The sequence below is a fragment of the Lathamus discolor genome, chromosome 5 (genome assembly GCF_037157495.1).
Source record: "Lathamus discolor isolate bLatDis1 chromosome 5, bLatDis1.hap1, whole genome shotgun sequence".
In the NCBI taxonomy this organism is placed as follows: domain Eukaryota; kingdom Metazoa; phylum Chordata; class Aves; order Psittaciformes; family Psittacidae; genus Lathamus; species Lathamus discolor.
The window spans coordinates 5696650-5716085 of record NC_088888.1 but is presented as its reverse complement, the minus strand read 5'-3'; the positions used below and the strand labels follow the sequence as shown (position 1 = coordinate 5716085).

General features: G+C 36.9%; 1 protein-coding gene across 2 annotated transcripts in view; it reads left to right on the top strand.

Annotated features, from left to right (window-relative positions):
- The window catches only part of CAMKMT (calmodulin-lysine N-methyltransferase), a 208759-nt gene that overhangs the window by 161469 nt on the left and 27854 nt on the right, over positions 1-19436 (top strand). For both annotated transcript variants that reach the window (XM_065679504.1, XM_065679505.1), the window contains exons 4-7: positions 2771-2831; positions 5824-5878; positions 6934-6997; positions 11928-11994. In XM_065679504.1, coding sequence (XP_065535576.1) covers positions 2771-2831; positions 5824-5878; positions 6934-6997; positions 11928-11994 — 247 coding nt within the window. The remainder of the gene's footprint in view (positions 1-2770; positions 2832-5823; positions 5879-6933; positions 6998-11927; positions 11995-19436) is intronic.

Genomic DNA, 19436 nt, shown 5'->3' with positions numbered 1-19436 from the left:
TTCAAGCACGAGAAGCTTTTCCTTTTACTAAAATTAACACAGGTATTCTGGCTTCTTGGCTTAGCTGGAAGCACTGTGTGTTCGTCCATAGAGTTCATGGGAGCAATTGAGACCTGTGTTCATGAAAGACCTCCTGACTCCTGCTTCTTTAGCTGCCAGCCACTTGTATCATTGCCGAGATGATACTTCCTTCCCTATGGGGGAATGAAGCTGGGAGGAGAATCCTGTGCATCCCTGGCATCCGCCTGAAGAAGAACATTGTCTTTCCAAAGGTGCTTCACCCTTCTCTCAGCACAGAGCTAGCTGATACACCTGCAGTTTCAGCTGGTATCAACGGTGTAATAGTAGCAGGGGAAAGAATGGTGACCCCTCATAAAAGATTTAGTGACACCATTCAAAGTGCCCTTTCAATAATAACTGTAGAAAAGTGAGAGACATTTGACTGAGGGTACTGAAAAATCAGATGTGGAAGGATTTTGCTACAGTTGACTAGTATTTTTAAAACTCGCTCAGGCTAAAAGTTTGCTATAAAAGGGTTGAGGTTTTTTGTGTTTGTGGGCGTGGAGGTTTTTTGTGAAGCGAGATGTAAGTATTATAAATGGTATTAAATTAGCCATGTCTTCACTAAATACGAAAAATAGCACTTTTATTGCTTGAGTATACACCAGTCACTGCAAACTGAAACATTCTTTATATTATACACTAAAATATTTAAACAGTTATTATATTTATTGCAAAAATCTGTCATTTTAGCATATTTCAGTGCTCAAAAGCATTGAAATGCTCTAAAGGGAGATGGAAAATCCTGTACAATTCTTAGTTTGTGTTTCACTGAAGAATGGGTAGTCTTCTGTGATTATTTTATTTTAACCCTTAGCAAGTCAAAGCAAATGGCACATTCACAAACACCTCATCAGCCTAAACTCTCATAAATAAGACAAATAGCAATATCAGTTTAGTGGTTTTGTCATGTATACTCTATTCTTTTAATGTTACGCAGATGTTATATGCAAAGTTTTGGCCAAATCCTGTCTAGGCTTTTGCTTGATCTGTGTGCAGGCAACACATTCTTTTTTCAGTATTTATCACTGTGAGTAAGGGTAGTTTAGAATGCTTACTGGATGGAAAGGAAGAATTGTACATTCAGTAGTTAGGCTCTAAGTGATTTAAAAGATAGTTTTTCTCTCAAACTTCTGCTTTTGTTAACTATGTTGAGATGTTTTTAAAGTCTTGAGAATAAAAAGATGTAAAAAAGGATGCGCATACATAGCAAGCTGCATGGGATTCAGTTTACCTGGCTAGAAGTATCTAAAGGATGCTCTCGCTTGTTTTTAAGTTTATGAAAACTGTCTGTAGTTCATAATATTAAGTTTCTGTCATGTTAATTCATAAGGCTGTGTGTTGTGGGGGGAGGCTCCCCCTGCTTTTTACCTGTGGATAGACACGTAAGCATGTTATTTCATTGCTAGGCAACAACAGATGGAAAGCAAATACAACCATAATTTGGCTGCATTTGCCTTTCATTTATCCTCCCTTAACTTTGGAAACCTAACTCAAGTGCCTGAATGCAAGTCCGTTTTCCCCAGGCTCCCTCCTGCAATGGAGACTGGTGCCTGCAGGAGATGCGCAGGCCGTGCAGGAACTGTGATGCCCTCTCTGTGGGCCACGGCACTTCACTAAGATGTTTAAGTGGGGAACTGGTGTGATGAAACAGTGAATTTCATGAGTGAATGGTGTTGAAAGGGTAAATGTGCATGGAGGCCTCGAAGTCAATGACTTCCAAGTACTTGCCACGCTAACAATGGCCAGTGTAAGTTTTTTGATGGAAACTTATAAAGTCATGAATGATACAGATTATTCATGGGGGGAAAAAACACCAAACAAAAAACAATATTGCTGCTGTTTATTTCCATGTGAGAGCTCGAGGGCCTCAAATGAAAATGACAGGGAGGCAAGTACAAAACAAGAGAGAAGAGGTGTTTATCCAGCACTGTAGAAGTGTGGTGCTTCCTGCCGTAGGGTGTTGCAGCTATGGAAAGTTTACCACAGTCCTCAGAACAACTAGAAGAATCATTTAACAACTAGAAGAATCATTTGGCAACTATTAAACAGAGCTTAAAACTTGTGTCTCCTCTCCCCTACAGGAACTTCTTGAGCCACAACTAGAAATCATACTGCATTGTTGCTCTTGTCCTGTATTTGGCCTTAGCGTGTGTGGCTGGGCAGTGTCACTTACAGTCAGACTGATGCCTAACAAAACCAAAGAGAGAAAGAGCTAATGAAAAAGAAACTGAAAAGAAATGAAATGACTGGAGAAGATAGCAAATGAAAAAGTAGGGGGCTCCTGTCCACTGTTAGAAACAGGCTACAAGGCAGGGTGGCAACATCACTGGTGTTCATGTGAATGGCCCAAATATCAGAAGTTTTGTAGAATCAAATTTTATTTGACTTTTGAAGCCTTGACAGTAATATGTATAGATACATTGTGTATGTTTATGTGTGTGTATATCTGTAAAATAAATTTCTGATTAGTCTAATTCTGATTAGACTTATTCTGATGAGTCAGGATGCGATCTATGAAAAATTCAGATCTCATGCTTAAATCAGAAATGTTCCATTAAAAGTCTTATTTGTTTCTTTATTCTATGGTATTATGACAGGTTTAGAAAACGAAACAGTTGTTAGAGGTCTGCAAATGGTAATAAGTATTCAAATATTACTTTAGACAATAAGAAAGTGTTCTAAGAAGGTGAATATCTTTGTTTTATAGGTCTCTGGCCGTCTGAGGAAGTGCTGGCTTACTACTGCCTAAAGCATAATGAAACATTCAGGTACAGAGTTCAACATAAAAAAGATATTTTCCAATCTGTTAGTTTTATTGTATCTGCATGGTAAAGATTGCTATGATTTAAGTCTTCAGATTAAATTTAAAATGTTCAAGGTGAAAGCATGTTGCTCTTAACAAAGAATTCTGAGCTGCCTTTGGGTACTAATATTGCACAGCAAGCTTTCTGTTATATGTCAAAGACTTTTGATTTCCACTCAAGGCGTTTTATTTCACTTTGATTTTTGGGAAACAAAAGTAAAGCTCCAATCGATCAGTACTGATTGTGAAGGTCAGGAAAAGTAAGACATTCTTTAAACTAACATCTGTTGGGAAAGCAAGCAAAATATTACCTGATAAAATACATAATAATCACTGGATATAGCAATGGAGGAATTTACACCTGTATTTAAGTGTTGTGAAACAATTTTCACACATGCTGCACTTTTATTTGCTATTCTTTTAAAACATTTTCTAAACTTGTAGAAGACAGTTATCGAGGCTGCAGTAGGAATACCTAAAAAAAAAATCCACCCTGCATCCTCTCTTTCCCCTTGAGTATACAGAGCTTTGCACTTGGAAATCCTTGAAGTTTCATTGTCCAGAGGGTGAATGGGGTGCAAGAAAAGCCATTATAACAATGCATTTGGAGGCATAAATTGTGTTCTGAGTGAGGGTGCAAGGCTAATACCAAGTAACCAGCTTGGAGTATACAAAATCCTTCAGTCTGTGTACATACGATGTTGGTAAAATAAGGAAGACCAAGATGTAAGTCCTTGCCTCTTGTACTAAAGCTGAAAGCTGTGAGCTGGTTCCTACAGCTTGCTCAGAGTCCTATCTGAAATCAAAGACCTGGCACCAAAGCGTACCATGGTTCATTTCTACTCCGTCCACCACCTGAACAAAGCCCACCCCATTAGAAGAGGCAACTAACACACCGAATCTGGTAACTGCAGCTCCTTCCTCTGAGGTTGGTGGATATGTGACATTTGCTGCCATAGTGGTGTCCCTGTAAAACGCTTTGCAGTCCAGCCCCATGCCATGGCTCATGTGCTCAGCTTGTTTTTAGAGGCTCTTCACAGCAAACCTCCTAATGCCGCTCACTCAAAGGGTAGTTTCCTAGTTTGGTTGTGCAAGCCTGGACACTCGGAGACAGCTATGCCTTGAACTTCCATGGAAGAAATGGGCAGTTGATTTCTCAGGATTATGCCCTCTCAAGAGTTTGCTCAGATGAGATCGTAATTTTCATTGATAAATGTCACTAAATGTTGCCTGAGAGAAGGATATAATTTTAAAAACTTGCTATTTTTTCAGTGCTGATTGCACTTCAATGAATTACACACATAAATGTATATATGTACGTATATATATATATGTATATTGTGAACATACAAATTTGGTTCCAAATGCACCAAACCCCCCAGCTAGATACTTTCTGTGTTTATTTCAATAAGCATGACTCTTATAAAGGATTAAGTGGCTTGCAAATCTTACATCTATAACCATATTCGTATATTTTTAATATATGTGATGTGTGCAGTTTAGAAAACTAAAAACTTGTGTGGGGAAAACGCTATAATCATTCTGTTTAAAGCACAAACTACACGTTCCCCACATCTGTTTTATATTCTCATTGGGTTTATGTACAGTTTGTTCCTCTGAACTATGCCTTTTGTTCCATTTCCATTAAATAGGACAGCTAGACTTTTTTCAGATGAAATTTGTGGCATCTAAGAAAAATAAATCTCTTCCAGACAGGCAGCAAGCATTAATATACAGCCATACAGCCTAGTCCACTGGCCTCAGTGAACAAAATACCAGCATCTGTATATTGATACGGCTTCCTAGATGCTCTTCCTAAATATCAGTGTTGAGTGAATAGGGAGGTAAGACTTTCACATAAAAAATCAAATGTTGGTATTATAGTTGATAAGAAAAGTTGTATCCAAAAAATTAAAATAAAAAAAAAAATAATTAAAAAAAAAATCTGGTTAGCCGAAATTCCGTTTAAATTCCATTTTCTGACTGTCAAAAATGTCTCCATAGGGAGGTTTCTGCCAGCTGTAACAGTTGCCGCAGATTTAGCTATAAAGCAGCATGTTCCTAAACTGAGGCTGTGCCTTGCCCCAGATGCCACTTCACACAGTTTCGGTGCGGGGTCAGCATCCCTCCCTCCTCCCCTGGGGCAGGCCATGGCTCTGGAGGACATTCTTTGTGGCTCCCCCTGCAAGCTCCCATCCGGCACGCTCTCTGCGCCAAATTATATTTCAGATGCACGGCTTAATAACAGCACAGTATGGTCTAAGTTAAAAGCAGCCTTTCAGACCATGTATTCAGCCCTCTGCTCGGGCTCAGTTTAGGCTCTTGACACTAACTTCGTTTAGTTTTCTGTGGCTTAACTGTTTGCTGTTCCCATCGTTGTTCATAACAGCATTGTTTGTAGGTCACTTGCAGTTTTAAGTGCTAATTGAAGGATCGGGTTTCTTAATGTGTAATTGTTTTGTGGTATATGGCTTGCTTTAAAACTGTTTTCTTTTTAATATAGAAAGGCTTTTAGGCATAACTATATGGAGAGATATATAAATAATATTAATTTCCCCATTTACTTCTCTAACTGTTTTTGCAAGAATGAATGTGGATTAACATTGTTATCCTTTCCTAACAATTATCTTTCGCTACTCTAGCTAGTTTAGTTCTAAAAGACAGAGCCATTGACAAGGGAAAAAAGGGAACCTTCTCAGATTTTTCAGCTCAGCGGTGGTAATGTTGCACTGAACACTAATGAGGGGACCCCCACTGATTTGCCTGCTTTGTGACTTTTCTATTTCATAATTATTTTTAAAACGCAAAACGACATGAGGTAGCCTAGTCATGTCTCTACAACTTCCTGGTAGCTCAGTTCTTACTGCAGATGGCAATTTGTTCTTGTAACATATATGTCTCTCTGACCATTTTCATCTAATTTGTATGGGTTCTACCATTTCCTTTCTCTCTTTCAGGGACCTTGCTGTGTGTGAGCTAGGGGGTGGCATGACATGCTTGGCTGGGCTCATGGTAGGTCTTTTCTCAATTCCAATCCCATTCAGAGGAAGAAACAAAAGGAAAAATGTTCCAGTGCCTCCAACTGCTGGGTCAGAGAACTGTCAACAGCCTCAGCTGCGGTCAAGCTGCAGAGTCTTGAGAGACCTTCTAGATTGACTTGCTTTCGTATCATATTGATTTTATGGTTGCCTCGATGAGCAGAAACATTTTACCTCTGTGTAGTCAATATCTTTTGTTGTGACATTCCGGGCCACGTACGGTCTGTCTTTCATTGCCATAGCCGAAGCATTTTTTTTTTTTTTTCAGATTATAGTCCCATTTGCTAAGATACAGGAATAGCCTGGCGAATCACAGTTGGAGCACCATGATATAGCTGCTAATGTTTTGCCTGCATTATTACACCAACAAACATGATCCAGAGCTCTCGGTAATTAGATTCTTTTGAATTAGATTGGCCATTCAGGAGAGTCGTTCACCATTCTCTGGGTTCTGAGTCATGTATTCAGGAGATATTATGTAGCAGTGCAGTGCATTAGACAAGTTTTTATGTCTCTACAAATAAAAGCATATTGTTACACTGATTGGCATTTGACAAACCTGTCGCTCTTATACAATGTGTCGAGGTTACAGCCCAATGTGCGAGCATGTCAAAGCTCACAAAAAAATTACCCTTACAAAGCCATCTGCCTGCAATGCAAAGTTATATGAAGGGCATCAGGCAGTCAGACAGAAGCAAGCTGAAAGGCAGAGTGACAGCCTTGTATGATGGCTCTACTAGATAAACAGAAGCCCGCAAATGAAAGCCTCTCAGAATACCATCATCGGCTGTCACAATGCAATTACGGAACAGAATGATAGCAAGATAGAGGCTCCCGCAAATGGAATGATAAAAGTATTGACTGATTTGATTGAATGATTAAAATAATGCAGACATAAAATGAAAAAAGATTGAAGATTGTTACAGAGAAATAGGTGAGGAAGCATGATACTGAAGGCTTGTCACTCCTGTCTTCACTTCCACACAGACAAGCATATTTGCTCATTGTTTGCTGTGCTCTTTTTTTCAGGTTGCTATTTCTGCAGATGTCAAAGAAGTTCTGTTAACTGATGGAAATGAAAAGGCCATCAAAAGTATCCTTATTCAGATAGAAAACTGGTTTGTTGTGCTCGTTCCTTTTTACTGGCTGAGTAACAATCAATATAAAGACAGACAGCATGGGGTATATTAAGAAAAAGTCCTCAAATAAGTAATTAAAAAATAGATGTAGAATATGTTGAACAGAGCTACAGCTTCCCCCACAATAAATGCCACATTTTCTTTTTTAATTAAAAATGTACATGTTGGTATAGAGCGAGTACAGTAGTAAATATTTGTCTTGGGGTTGAGTGCTGAAAGATTCCTAGTGTGTATGCTCCACGTTAGAGGAAGTACAGCAGTGAATCAAAGCATTAGCTCCCCTTCATATATCCATTTTGCAGAACTGGATTTATTTTCTGTTTGTTTTTCTTTTTACTTTCAGATACTAGCCTCTTAAAGCCAGTATTTGTATATTGTCATAGCTTATCCAGTGTATATTGAAATGCATGGCTTCCTTGTTGCTGCTAAGTTACAACTGCCCACAAATTACCCATTTAGTGTGCTTAATCAATTATCAATTTATCATTGTTTCTCTTGATGTAAGATTGTAAAACTGCTCTGTCCCTTGTAGAAAGTATTTTATTAGATTTCCTATATTAGAATAAATTGCTATTATGCCCTTCTAATATGAACGCGTAGTTCAGAAAATTGAACTAGACTTTGGCTAAGCGAGAGAATGAGTGAGCATAATTTGTGGCTACATTAAATATCAGCACAGAACAAGAACAGATTTATGCAGTGAATGCTAATAGCCCTTAGAAATTGAGAGGGGGAAAAAAGGAAGATACCTATTTGCTTTTGTTCCTTGGTAATCTTTCCATTTGTATTTTAAGGGACACTAGTTTTTCAGGTTTTGGCAACTGCATCATCAGAATTATTCAGATTTGAGTTTTGTGTGTATTTGAGAGCTAATGAGTACTTAGTGAAAAAAAAGTAAGTTAAATTGCACTTGCTGACTTAAAATTGGAGGCATTGCAGTGTGCTAATGTTAGGTACTGCCTTTAAGAAGACGTTCTCTGGGGTAACTGAGGTAACTATAATTACTTACAACACAGTAACAATTTAATGGAAAAACGTCCAAGCCTAGATCATATCTTTTAAAACTTGAAGGAAGCTTTTGTAGATGTCTTTTCCTTGAAAATGCAAGTTCTCACTTGTGGTCCAGGGATTCTAATTTTGTTAAATTCTATTTTGTTGCACTCCTGTCTCAAGGAGGAAGTATTCATTATTCTGTGTATTTTAATCAGCATCGCCCCTTCCAGCCTTTCTTCTGTGTCACTGTGAAGTTGAAAAATGTGGGAGAAAAAAGTGTTTCAAAACTAGCCTAACAAAACAAACCCGTGTTTTATAGAAGGACAGGTATTTAACAAAAGGTCATTTTACCCACAGAAAGCTTCAGGTGAGCTCAGTAATCATCAAGTCGGCACATATCTTGCATAGCAGATTCCATAACCATACCTGAACTTTTCTGAAATTTAGAAGCCTTCTATAGCCAGGAAAATTGGCGAGTGCTAAAAGTATTCACTCAGTCTTTGGAATGAAGCAAATTGAAGTCCTTTCATTCCTGAAAAAGATACTGTTAATGTCCTCTAATTAACACACCTTAGTTTTTCACAGTGTGTTTTAGGAATATCTTTTATTTCCAAAAGTCTTACAAGAACTCTTCATCTGTATTCACTCAGTGAATCCCTTTCAGAGGAACGATTGGTGGAAGGCTCTAATAGGAATTTATTTTTCTTTTTTTAACATTTGGTGCTCTGAAAGCTCAGCATTCAAAGTGCTTTTATTGTGTTGGATTTTACAATGGGCTTAATATTAGCAGGGTGCCAAAGTGCAGCAGACTAAGAAGTTTACAGTGTAGGTGCAATGTATTCTTGAAAGTGCACGTAACAAAATTTATCTTGCATTTTATGTGTTTTATGAACCTCAGTAGTGATTTTGTGACGTCTTATGGTAATTTTCTTTTACATTCTTTTCTATAGTAACGGGCTATAACAGAAGTTTAAGCTAAATTTAGATCTGTTCCAGCCATGCCATACTCACTGAAAACAGTAAGAATTTTTAGTGTAATTGAAAATAATATTTCCCCCCAAATGTCACAGACCAAAATGATGTATTTCTGCTAATTTTTATTATTTTTGATAGTATTTTTTAATTGTTTAGAGTACCAAATTAAATTAACGTGGGATAAAGCACTGTTTTCCTTTCTAGATTTTGCTCTTCAGGAATAGTTAATGCCTAGTATTATGCTTTTTATGTAGGTATTATAGATTAAAATAATCTTGTTTAAAAATTACTGTTTACATCTTGCCTTTAAATTTCTTAGGAAGCTTAAATTACATGCCAGTCATACTATAATACCCAAAAATTACTTTCCAAAAAGTAAAAGTGGTTGTCAACAAAAAGGAAAAAAAATCACTGTCAGAAGCCAGGAAATCACCAAGCAAGCCTGCTAATTATTCTTAATGGGCAAGATGAGCACATTAAGAAACAAATGAATACATCAGTGAAATGTAATTGAAAATCGACCTGGCAATAGTGCATTGCATCTGAGAATCTGCCTTTGTATTATCATCATCATCATAATTATTGTTGTTTTTGTTGTTGTTATCGCTATTCAGTGAGCATAACTAACAGCTTTGCTTTGTGAAGTCTCAGGCTTTTGAGGGTTTGATTTTTCCTTTAATTTTTGACATTCTTCATATTATTCTCCATTTCTTACTGCCACGTGAAGCATTCACTATGTATGTTTTCAATATCTGCATTAGGATATGTTATTGAAATATTACAAGATAAAACATTTTATTAATATCTTAATTTTAAATTCACTGTTATCATTTTAACCATTTCACTGTGAAATATGTAGCTGCATTTTATATTAATCAGTGGTCTTATGCATGAGGTTTATGGAAGTTTTTAAAAGGATATTATTATTTGAGTAACTAATCCATTTAAAAGACTTCACTCGAACTCACTCCTTGTGCTTATCATGGCCAGGTTTTAATTGATTAACAGATCATTTATATTGCAAAATCAATAAAATAAAGACAGATGTTATTGCTTTTTCAGCTTCATTCAAAACTTCTTTGTTGGTTTAGTGTGTTTCATCTTTCAGGATCATTTAGATAAAGAAAGTGTTAAAAAGAAAAATACTGCAAATATTCAAGTGAATAATAAAGATATGCATAGGCAAAGTTATCAGATTCATTCTTCTTTGTAATTTTGGGTGATATACGTTCAGATACATTTTTCCAGCTTAGGTAATATCTATGAGACAGTCATGATCAAAAAATGCTGTTTCCTCAGGATACTGGAAGCATCTATACATCCAAATCCAAGGATGAGGTTCATTTGTAGTAAAAGTTGTCTCCTGTTTCAGAGAGGCTGTGTACCTTCTCCCTTCTCTCTGTCTCACACTATGCACTAGTGACTTGAACTACTGTCTGAAAGCATCAATAACACAAAGCGTTGTTGCAGTGCACTATAATGACCATTAAAATATAGTGTATGGATCTTTCAGCAGTCCTGGGAAATTTAGGTTAGAAAGGGCATGTTCAGCCTGAATTTCTGAATGCATGGGCTCATAAATTATTTTAAAAAGCTAGTGTTAACATGTTTACAACAATTATTAATAGTTTGTCTCGGTTACATAATTTAAGTGCAGCGTAGCTAATTTATCAACAATGTTACTTCTGACTCTTCTTAAAACAAGCATGCTTTGCTCATGGAATTATTTATGCCTTCCTTTTGCTTCACAGGTATAGGCTATTCATTACAACTTCTCATTGCATAGTGTGGAAAAGATTTAAAAGGCGCGTCCAAACAGCAGAGATTTGTTTAAACCAGTTTTCTGTCATTCCGTTTCTAGTTTTGGGCTTCATGGAATATCAGTTCTCTTTTCTTTTACATTGTTTGGATAGAGGCTTTCCTAAAATAACTTTCCTTAAATAGCCAGCTGTGTTATGAAGGCCAGATATGTGATTTCAGCAAAGTAAATAGAAAGATACAGTGATATTTTAAATGAGCCTGACACTAGTGGTCCATTTTCTTATAAAAACACTTGCAAAGAATTCAGCGTATTTTGAGCACCTAGAAACAGCTTCTAATTAGCATCAGATTTCCTTAAATAGTGACATCTTTACCAAAATTGTCCATTTGAGATAATTTTTTATGTTTGAGAAAAAATAGTTTAAATATGTATGGATTCACACTGGGTGACACTTAGTATTCTCACAGCTTTTAGTTACTCGCTACACCTTTTCTTTCCAATGGCATCTTGCTAACCACTGATGATTATGAAGGTTATCTTTCTAGGCATAGATGGTTTGGCACAGCTTCCCTTGAAACTCTTCATTGACAGCACTTGCTTTGGCCTGCCTGAATGGCTACCCAAATTTGTTACCTGATCTTCCAGACTAACAGAAGCTGAGACATGAGGCTGAGGCACTGTTGCAGTACCTGAGGCGAAGAAAACGCATTTATTGCTTTCCAGTATCTTTTATGGTGGTTCCAAACCATTCTCAAGAAAGCAAATGGACTAGAAACTCCCTTGCCTAAAGGTTAAGGTGCTCCCGTTGTGTGTTGGATTTCTTATGTTTGTAAGCAACAGTTGCCTTGAAATGTATGTAAGGTATGGGGAGTCCTTTTCAATTCCCTCTATCGTTACACGACTAGCAGTTCCTTAACTATAAACAGTGGAGATAGGCAACAAGAGCAAGTTGCTGTATAGATACATATGGCTGATGTACTGGAGTGGCAATGTAAAATTTATGCTTCTGAAAAAAGACTGACTCTTCACACAGATTAAAGAAGACTAAATAGATAAAAGACATTATGAAGGTATTAGCAATGGGAAAAAAGTATTTATTATTATTATTATTATTGATCCAATTTTGTAGATAATTCTTAACAAATATGCTGCAGATGTAAATGAGATCATCACAAGAAACCAAAACGCAGGAGTTTTCAAGGCTCAGAAAGTGTCAAGCTGGTAAGATTCTACTAAGCTCTTACTGATTCTTGCATGTCATTGTGCATTTAATGTGAAACGTGTTCAAAAGTGAAATTGTGACCTATACCACTGATGCTGACATCATGTATGTACAAGTGGGTAAGTGATGCAAGACAGAAGTATTGGAAGTGTTGAAAAAAATGCTTTTTAACATAGCAAATGCAGTATGATTAATCTTGGTGACATAAGCTGTCCGTTGTATTTTTTTTTTTATGTATGCTATTTCTCTTCAAGCTGTGGTTAAGTGCATGGTTGAAATTTGGCTGCTTCAGAGTCAACATTGCTCATTGTACTGAATATGGCTTGGGATGAATGTACCTAAATGACTGGCAGGTTTCATTTTAAATAGCTCTGAGAATTCAGGGTGGGAACAAACCCCATTTGCCCTTGGGGTGGATGTTGTTGGAGTATTGATGGGAGGTGTTTTGGTCACCCTGTCTGTGCAGTCAGTATTGTGTTGGCCCTGCAAGGACAGACGGGGGGAGTGTGGGAACCAGACACAGGGTCCTGAGGCCCTTCTCTCATTGGCTATGTCCTAGGGTGCAGGCGCACCCAGAATTTGTGTTGTAGTGCACCAGCTCTGTTGTCTCCAGGTTATCCCCCTAGGCATGCTCTGGGGGTTGAGCAGTGTAGAGGTTCAGAGAATTCGGTTTCAAATAACTTCCAGAACTCTTCCTGACCCACGCTATAGTAGTTGGTGCCACTGAGGTTAGCTGTTTGACTATTTCCTTAAGGCACCTTCAGGTACAATATGGACTGGGAGCAGCTGAAAATCTGAAGTGTGTTCATGCCTTGTAGTATTGAAAGTTGTAAAGGGCTTCATATTAATGGTATAGGGTTAAGAATTAGAATATGTTTTGAGATGGCCACCTAAGAGCCAATACTGCACTCTTATTTGTGTGTCTGAATCTTCCTCTTTTTTTTTTTCTTTTTGATGATTCTCGTTCCAGAAAGGCTCTCAGTCCTTCTCAAAGTGACAAAAGTAAAGCTGAAAAAGGGCTGAGAAAGGCAAGCTGTTACAGCAGAATAAGCTTATTAACATAGAGGGTTAAACCCATACAATTTTAATGGCTATCATTCACATCATTTATCCTTATGCTTATGAAGCCATTCTGTGTGGAGAAGTTCTTTTAAGTGAGCACTTAGGGTTAGAAAAATTCTGCCTTCATTAGGGTGTACGTGCATATAACTTAGAGATATATCTCTGCATCCTAATAAGTACCTGCCAAGTAGACAAAGGTCACACAGGCCCCAGGAATGGTCTTTCAGGTTCCGTGCACTGAACGCTTCTTGTGAGCAGTCTCAGATCTCATCCCTGCTGAGGAGAGGCTGTGTGGTACAACCATCCAAAAGCTTAAATGTTGTAGATTTCCAATTGCCATGTACTTTATATGAAATTTCAGATTTCATCCCTTGTCAAGACTTCAAACCTGGTCTTTTAGATATCAATCAAAATCACATTTTCTGCCCTGTCCTCATTTACATTTATCTAATGCTTGAGGTCATTTGTGATCATTTGAGTGTATTTCAGCATATGGAATCAGTGAATAATAGATTTCAGCCTCACGCTGTGAAGAAAGATTGTGTTTTTACAAGGCATGATGTTGTTTACTGGGTGTTAATAATCACTAATTAATAAACATATCTAGCCATCATAAAATGTTGCGTTTTAAGGAGTAAAAATGTCAAGTGTTTAACTTCTTGAGTGCAATAGCATTGGGGGCCTTATTTGCATAAATAAAATTATTAAATTACAACATAAAGTGAAGTACTATAGGATCATTATAATAAGCACATAATTTGATTTTTAGTTGTACGTTCTTAAGGCTTTTGCAGATTTGTTGCAACAGTGTAAAGTTTTACAAAATAGATATTCAAATGACTCTCTAATCCTCAATATAATGATCATCTTGTACTTCTCTGTCATACACATTAATAGTTTCTTTCTCCTGTTAAAATTAAGGTTATGCTCTGCTTAGTTACTTGAGAAGTGCTAATGGATGGATCAATCCTTCAGATTCAGTAATGACATGTGATGAAGCAATAACAAAGTTATTTGATCACTTCTCAAGGCCTTGAAGAAACTAAAAGGCTGATGTAAAATCTGAAAAATGCAACCCCGATTCACTTTTCCTACAACCAAAGTTGTATATATAATGATGGGGGGGGGGGTGACCCACAAGAAAATTTAGTGCTTTGTAGAGAAGAATCCAACACTGGCATGTGAAGTGACATGAGGTGACTTCTTTTACATTGAGCAGAGCTTGCAGGTAAATGAATATAGTGATATATTTAAGTGACTTTCTGCAACATTAATCTGGAGAAGGCGTGTTCCTTATTTAAGCGTATCCTTTAAACACTGTCTACTCTTGCAGCTTTGCACAGTGACTAGTGTAATCTTACAAGATTCTTTCCATATAAAAGATAATTCAGAATAGACCCTTCTTACTGCCTCTTCATCTCTTGTCAGGATCTTGTACTCTTTTCCTTGCACGTGGAGCAGAAATTATCAGTATGATAATCAGTTTGTAACTGTTCCAGACATTTAAGTCTGGACTTGGAAAATATGCCAAAACATGTATGGGGCAAAAAGGAACAATCCAGTATCAGCCAAGCGAAGTTAGATTGGGACAACCTGCCATACATTTATTTCTTTAGATTTATACAAAATGCAGTAAACGAGCACTTATCTAGCTCTCTGTCAACTCTAGATTATTGTTTAAAAGTACTGTAATGTAAGCCAAACTGGCAGTTTGTCATTTTATGTGTTATAATGTAATAATAGATATTTAGTAAACAGTTTACTTCAGCTGTGGATATACAATTCTATTTTATTTTTAGCTTCTGCTGGTATGTTCAGTATTTCTTACTTACGCTTACTGGAAATAGGTACAAGAATGCCACCAAGTTACTAATAACATCTTGCCATACTAAGGTGTATTAATACCATGTATGGGTTTGACAGTCTTTTTTTTTTTACAGTTCAGAAATTATCCATGAATCACATTGTAGGCCACATAGCCTATGAGTTATCCTGATAGCAGTCATTTGTACCATCAACTGTTAGTTTGACATGCATCGTATCATTGTCTTGAATGATCACTAATGATTAAATTAGCAATAACAGTATCAAGGAATCTCTGCTCTTTTTCTTCTCTTTTAATGTGAAAATCTTCCTGAAACAGGGACTCGGACAGTAGAATTTGCTGTTATTACAAATCACAGAATCACAGAATCCCAAGGGTTGGAAGGGACCTAAAAAGATCATCTAGTCCAACCCCCCTGCAAGAGCAGGGTAACCTACAGTACATCACACAGGAACTTGTCCAGGCGGGCCTTGAATATCTCCAGTGTAGGAGACTCCACAACCCCCCTGGGCAACCTGTTCCAGTGCTCTGTCACTCTTACAGTAAAGAAGTTCTTCCTGATGTTAACGTGGAACTTCCTATGTTCCAGTTTACACCCATTGCCCCTTGTCCTATCACTGGATATCACTGAAAAAAGCCTAGCTCCATCATCCTGACACCTACCCTTCACATATTTGTAATTGTTATTGTTATTGTTTTGCTAAGAGTTGTCTTAGAGAGATCACATTCCACATAAGAGCATCAAGGGAGAAATGCTTGTGGTGTGATAGACCTTTTGATTTGATTTGATTAGTAATAATGTATCAGATATTTTGTTCATTCAATGGTCAACATTAGAATCCACATAAAGAATGTATAACCACATGACCAAAAGTGACAACTCCTTCTCCTTAAAGTTTAACATAGGTTATAATCTTATCCAAGAGTTTAGTGTTCCTTAGAAATTCAATGCATTTATAAGCTTCTAGAATTAAACCTAGAAAGAAAGTCTTTCTAAAGACTAAATGGCATCAGTGTAGTAGCGGATGTCTCAGTGATAAAGCACTGAATTATAGTATCCTCATTCCATCCTTACATTCATTACCTCTTTCTCTGTAACTGTCAACATGTGAATATTTTACCTTACTGCAGTGTTCTTCAAATATGCCAGCTTTCTGATTTCAACTGGTTATGCAACAGGTTACATCAATGCAGGACAGCCTTAATAAAGACTCTCTTTTCATTTATCAGAATGATCCGAATGTTGCTAAATTCAAGCTTTTTGAAGACATATTTGTTGCACTTTTTGTGTCAAATTAGCAGCCTTAAAAGAATTCCCTTCTTCCGACTACTTTTCCAGTCTCCTCATATAACCCTCTTGCAAGACAGCATCTATTAGCAAGGAGGGAGCTGCCAAAAGGAGTGTTTCCTGCTCTTTGGTAAGGAAGAAAAGGTTTCTGGTTCCCATTCTCTTAATTTGATCACTTTATGCATGTGTGGGAAGAAGCAATGAGCAATCCGTCTGTTCATGCCCATTGTGAATTTGTAGCACTCTATCATAGAAAACCAACTCAGGTGGAAACTATTTCCATACCTCTGATCATACTGTATCTCATTCTGTTATTTCACCATGCCCCAGCTCTTCTCCAGTGGCTGCCTACTTTCCTTAAATGTTGTTGGTGAGGGTCTTTGCCAGTAGTTTTTGAAAGCAGAAGCAGCCTGTGTTACCCAGATCACCCTTATCTGAATACTTGGTGACACCTTTGAAGAGCTCAAGGTTTATGAAGCAGGACTGCCTTTTGTAGAAGACACACCAAAAAAAACTTCTCGTCTAGAGTGAAGTGAATTCTTTGTACTCGTGCAAAGAATGAATTTCACATCTCTGAAATGTCATTATCCTCTCTGAGTGCTCATTTTGTGTCCTGATTATCTTGGCAGGAATATTTAAAACAACAACAAAAAAAGAGTACAATCATTTTTGGCCTCTCTAATTTTATTATTATATTAATTTTTTCATTTTTCTGACCCTTTCTTTATTTGGGTGCAACTTCAACTTTTGGAAGAATGACATCTTGTTTCAAATAATCTTTTTTTACCATTTGGTCATATTAGCTGACTTTCATGAACTTCCAAGCCTCTCCTATTTGTGTATTTCACCCAGTTATGTTGATTTAATAGCGTTGCAATTTATTTTAGCTTGCACTGTAGCTTCGTCTGCCTTTTTTATGTGACTACATAAGAATGTATAAACAGAATTGAAAAGATAGCAAGCTTCGTAGGGGAATTTTCTAGGTGTTTGGAAGAACAGAGAGGAAAGCTAGGTGCTAGCTGAAAGTATAGCATTGCATTATTTTAAGTACATCTTGATCAAATCCTTGGCTATTTTATTATGGTCTCTTCTTAGCTTAAAAAAGCATGCTTTTGGTAGAACTATTCTTGTATTCTCTTGGACTGGACAGAAAGACTAGGTGGAGACCACTGATAAGAGAAAGTTTTCGTCTTTCTCACTAGGGCTTTAAAGGAAAATGTCCATGAGATGTTAGAATCGAAGTTTATTTATTTTATCCATATGCTTTTTTGGATGTTCATCTTTTTAGCCAACTTTTGCATTGTGTTCTGGTTCATATTGTTACCATTGAATCTTTGTCTACCCTTCCTTGTCTGCCTTGGCTCTACCTTAATAGGCAGTCATTGAGTACCTTTTGCACACTTTTTCTTATTGACAGGTGCTCTTGGCTAATCTTTGCCACAGACATAGGAAAGTTGGAACAAACTTTAAATTTTGACAAATGATGCTTATAGTGTTATCTTTGTTTAAGTCATTAATCTTCAATTAATATTCAGTTATTCAAACATTAATCAAGGATACTGAAAATGAGCGGGGTTCACGAAAGAGGCTTAAGAGTGAATCAGGGTCTGGAAATGAGAGAGTTAAATAGCTCTGTTTACTTAACTTGTCAAAGAAATGACTTGATTGTTAAGAAATGAATTGATTTGGATCTGAAAGTCTCGTGGGGGAAAAAAAAATCTTTGATAGAAGATCACTCTTTAATCTAGCTTACAAGTACCTAACAAGATGTAGAAATTGAAGCTAGACAAATTCAGTCTAGAAAAAAATGAGATTTGACAGAATGATAATACAGTAGAACATTTTTCCATGGGAAGTGATAGTTTCTTAAGCAGCGAATGTGTTTAAATCAAGTTCAATATCTTTCTGAAACGTGTATTAATTTCCTGAGATACATGGGCTTGATACAGAAATTTGAAATCTTGGGTGTTTATTATGGTCCCTTCTGCCCTCAAAATTTAAGCACTTGTGAATTACATGTTTTCTCCTCTTTCTCATTTTTCCTCCAGTTCAGTCCTTCTGGACCCACCTAGTTTCCTTCACATTCTTTGTTTTTTCTTCTTGTTCCCTTGATTATCCTCCCCATATTCATTGATAAACTGTTTTCCACAGGGCAAAAAACTGCCTTCTTTTCCTTCATGAAACAAACTTTTACAAAGCTTTCATTCACTGATCCTACCAGTAAGGTTGTGCCACATGGGCTTACGCTGTCTTGCATTTTGAAATTATGTCTTTTGTTTTTTTACCATATCAGTCTGAATTAAAATGTAAGAACTATCTGTTTGGTGTGTAATGAACTACATGGACCTCACTAAAAACAGTAGTCAGTCTCCTAAATAAAAACTGAATTAGAATGTATTGATGTAGAGGAGGATGTGAACAGGCAAATTTACAAACACCAGTGGTATTTTTTTATTAATAACATTTTTATACAAGATATTCTCACTGAATGTGCTGAATGTTGGGCTGTGATGTGTCTACAAAATGCAAAACTTTATTCTGCAACAGTTGTATTTACATGCAGTGTATTTATTATGTCCCAAAAATTTAGCAGCTTTTGGTAAGCAGCAAATGTGTAAGTGTTAGAACTTCTAGAAGTGTTAGAATTTTTTAAGACAAAACTGTAATGTTCCCATCTGAATTTTAGCAAAATACATTGTACAGAATAAGAGAGAAAGTATGTTCTCAGAATAAGGAATAAAGGAAGCATGAAACTTTATCAGACACCTTTAGAAAGGAAATTTTAGGCAGGAAAACCTGGGTAGAACCATAGAATTATAAAATATCTCAAGTTAGAAGGGATCAATAGTTGGTTTTGGTGATTTATTTTTTTTCTCTTCTGTTAACCACATTACTGTGATGAGGTTTCATCATGAATTGTTGTACCAAGCATTGTAGAAGCACAGAGCAGAAAGGCAGTTTCTGTTAAGAGTCTACAGTCTGAGACTAGAGATAGATATGGTAAGGACAATGAGGATAACTGTAGTTGGCATGAGAGACAGAGTTGGAGGCACAAGAGCAGCCTAGCCTCTTTTCAGTTTTTGTAGGTGCTATTTTAATGTAGTCTCAAGGATAACGAAGTAGGTTTGTGAATGTTCATGGATAACATAGCGGAAGAAAATCTTGATGCTGCTTGCTTGAAAAGTGAGGTAGGCTGATTAAAGAATGGACTTGTCCTTTCAATATTGAACGAGAGAATAAAAATATGGAAGTAAACTGTTGTTGTG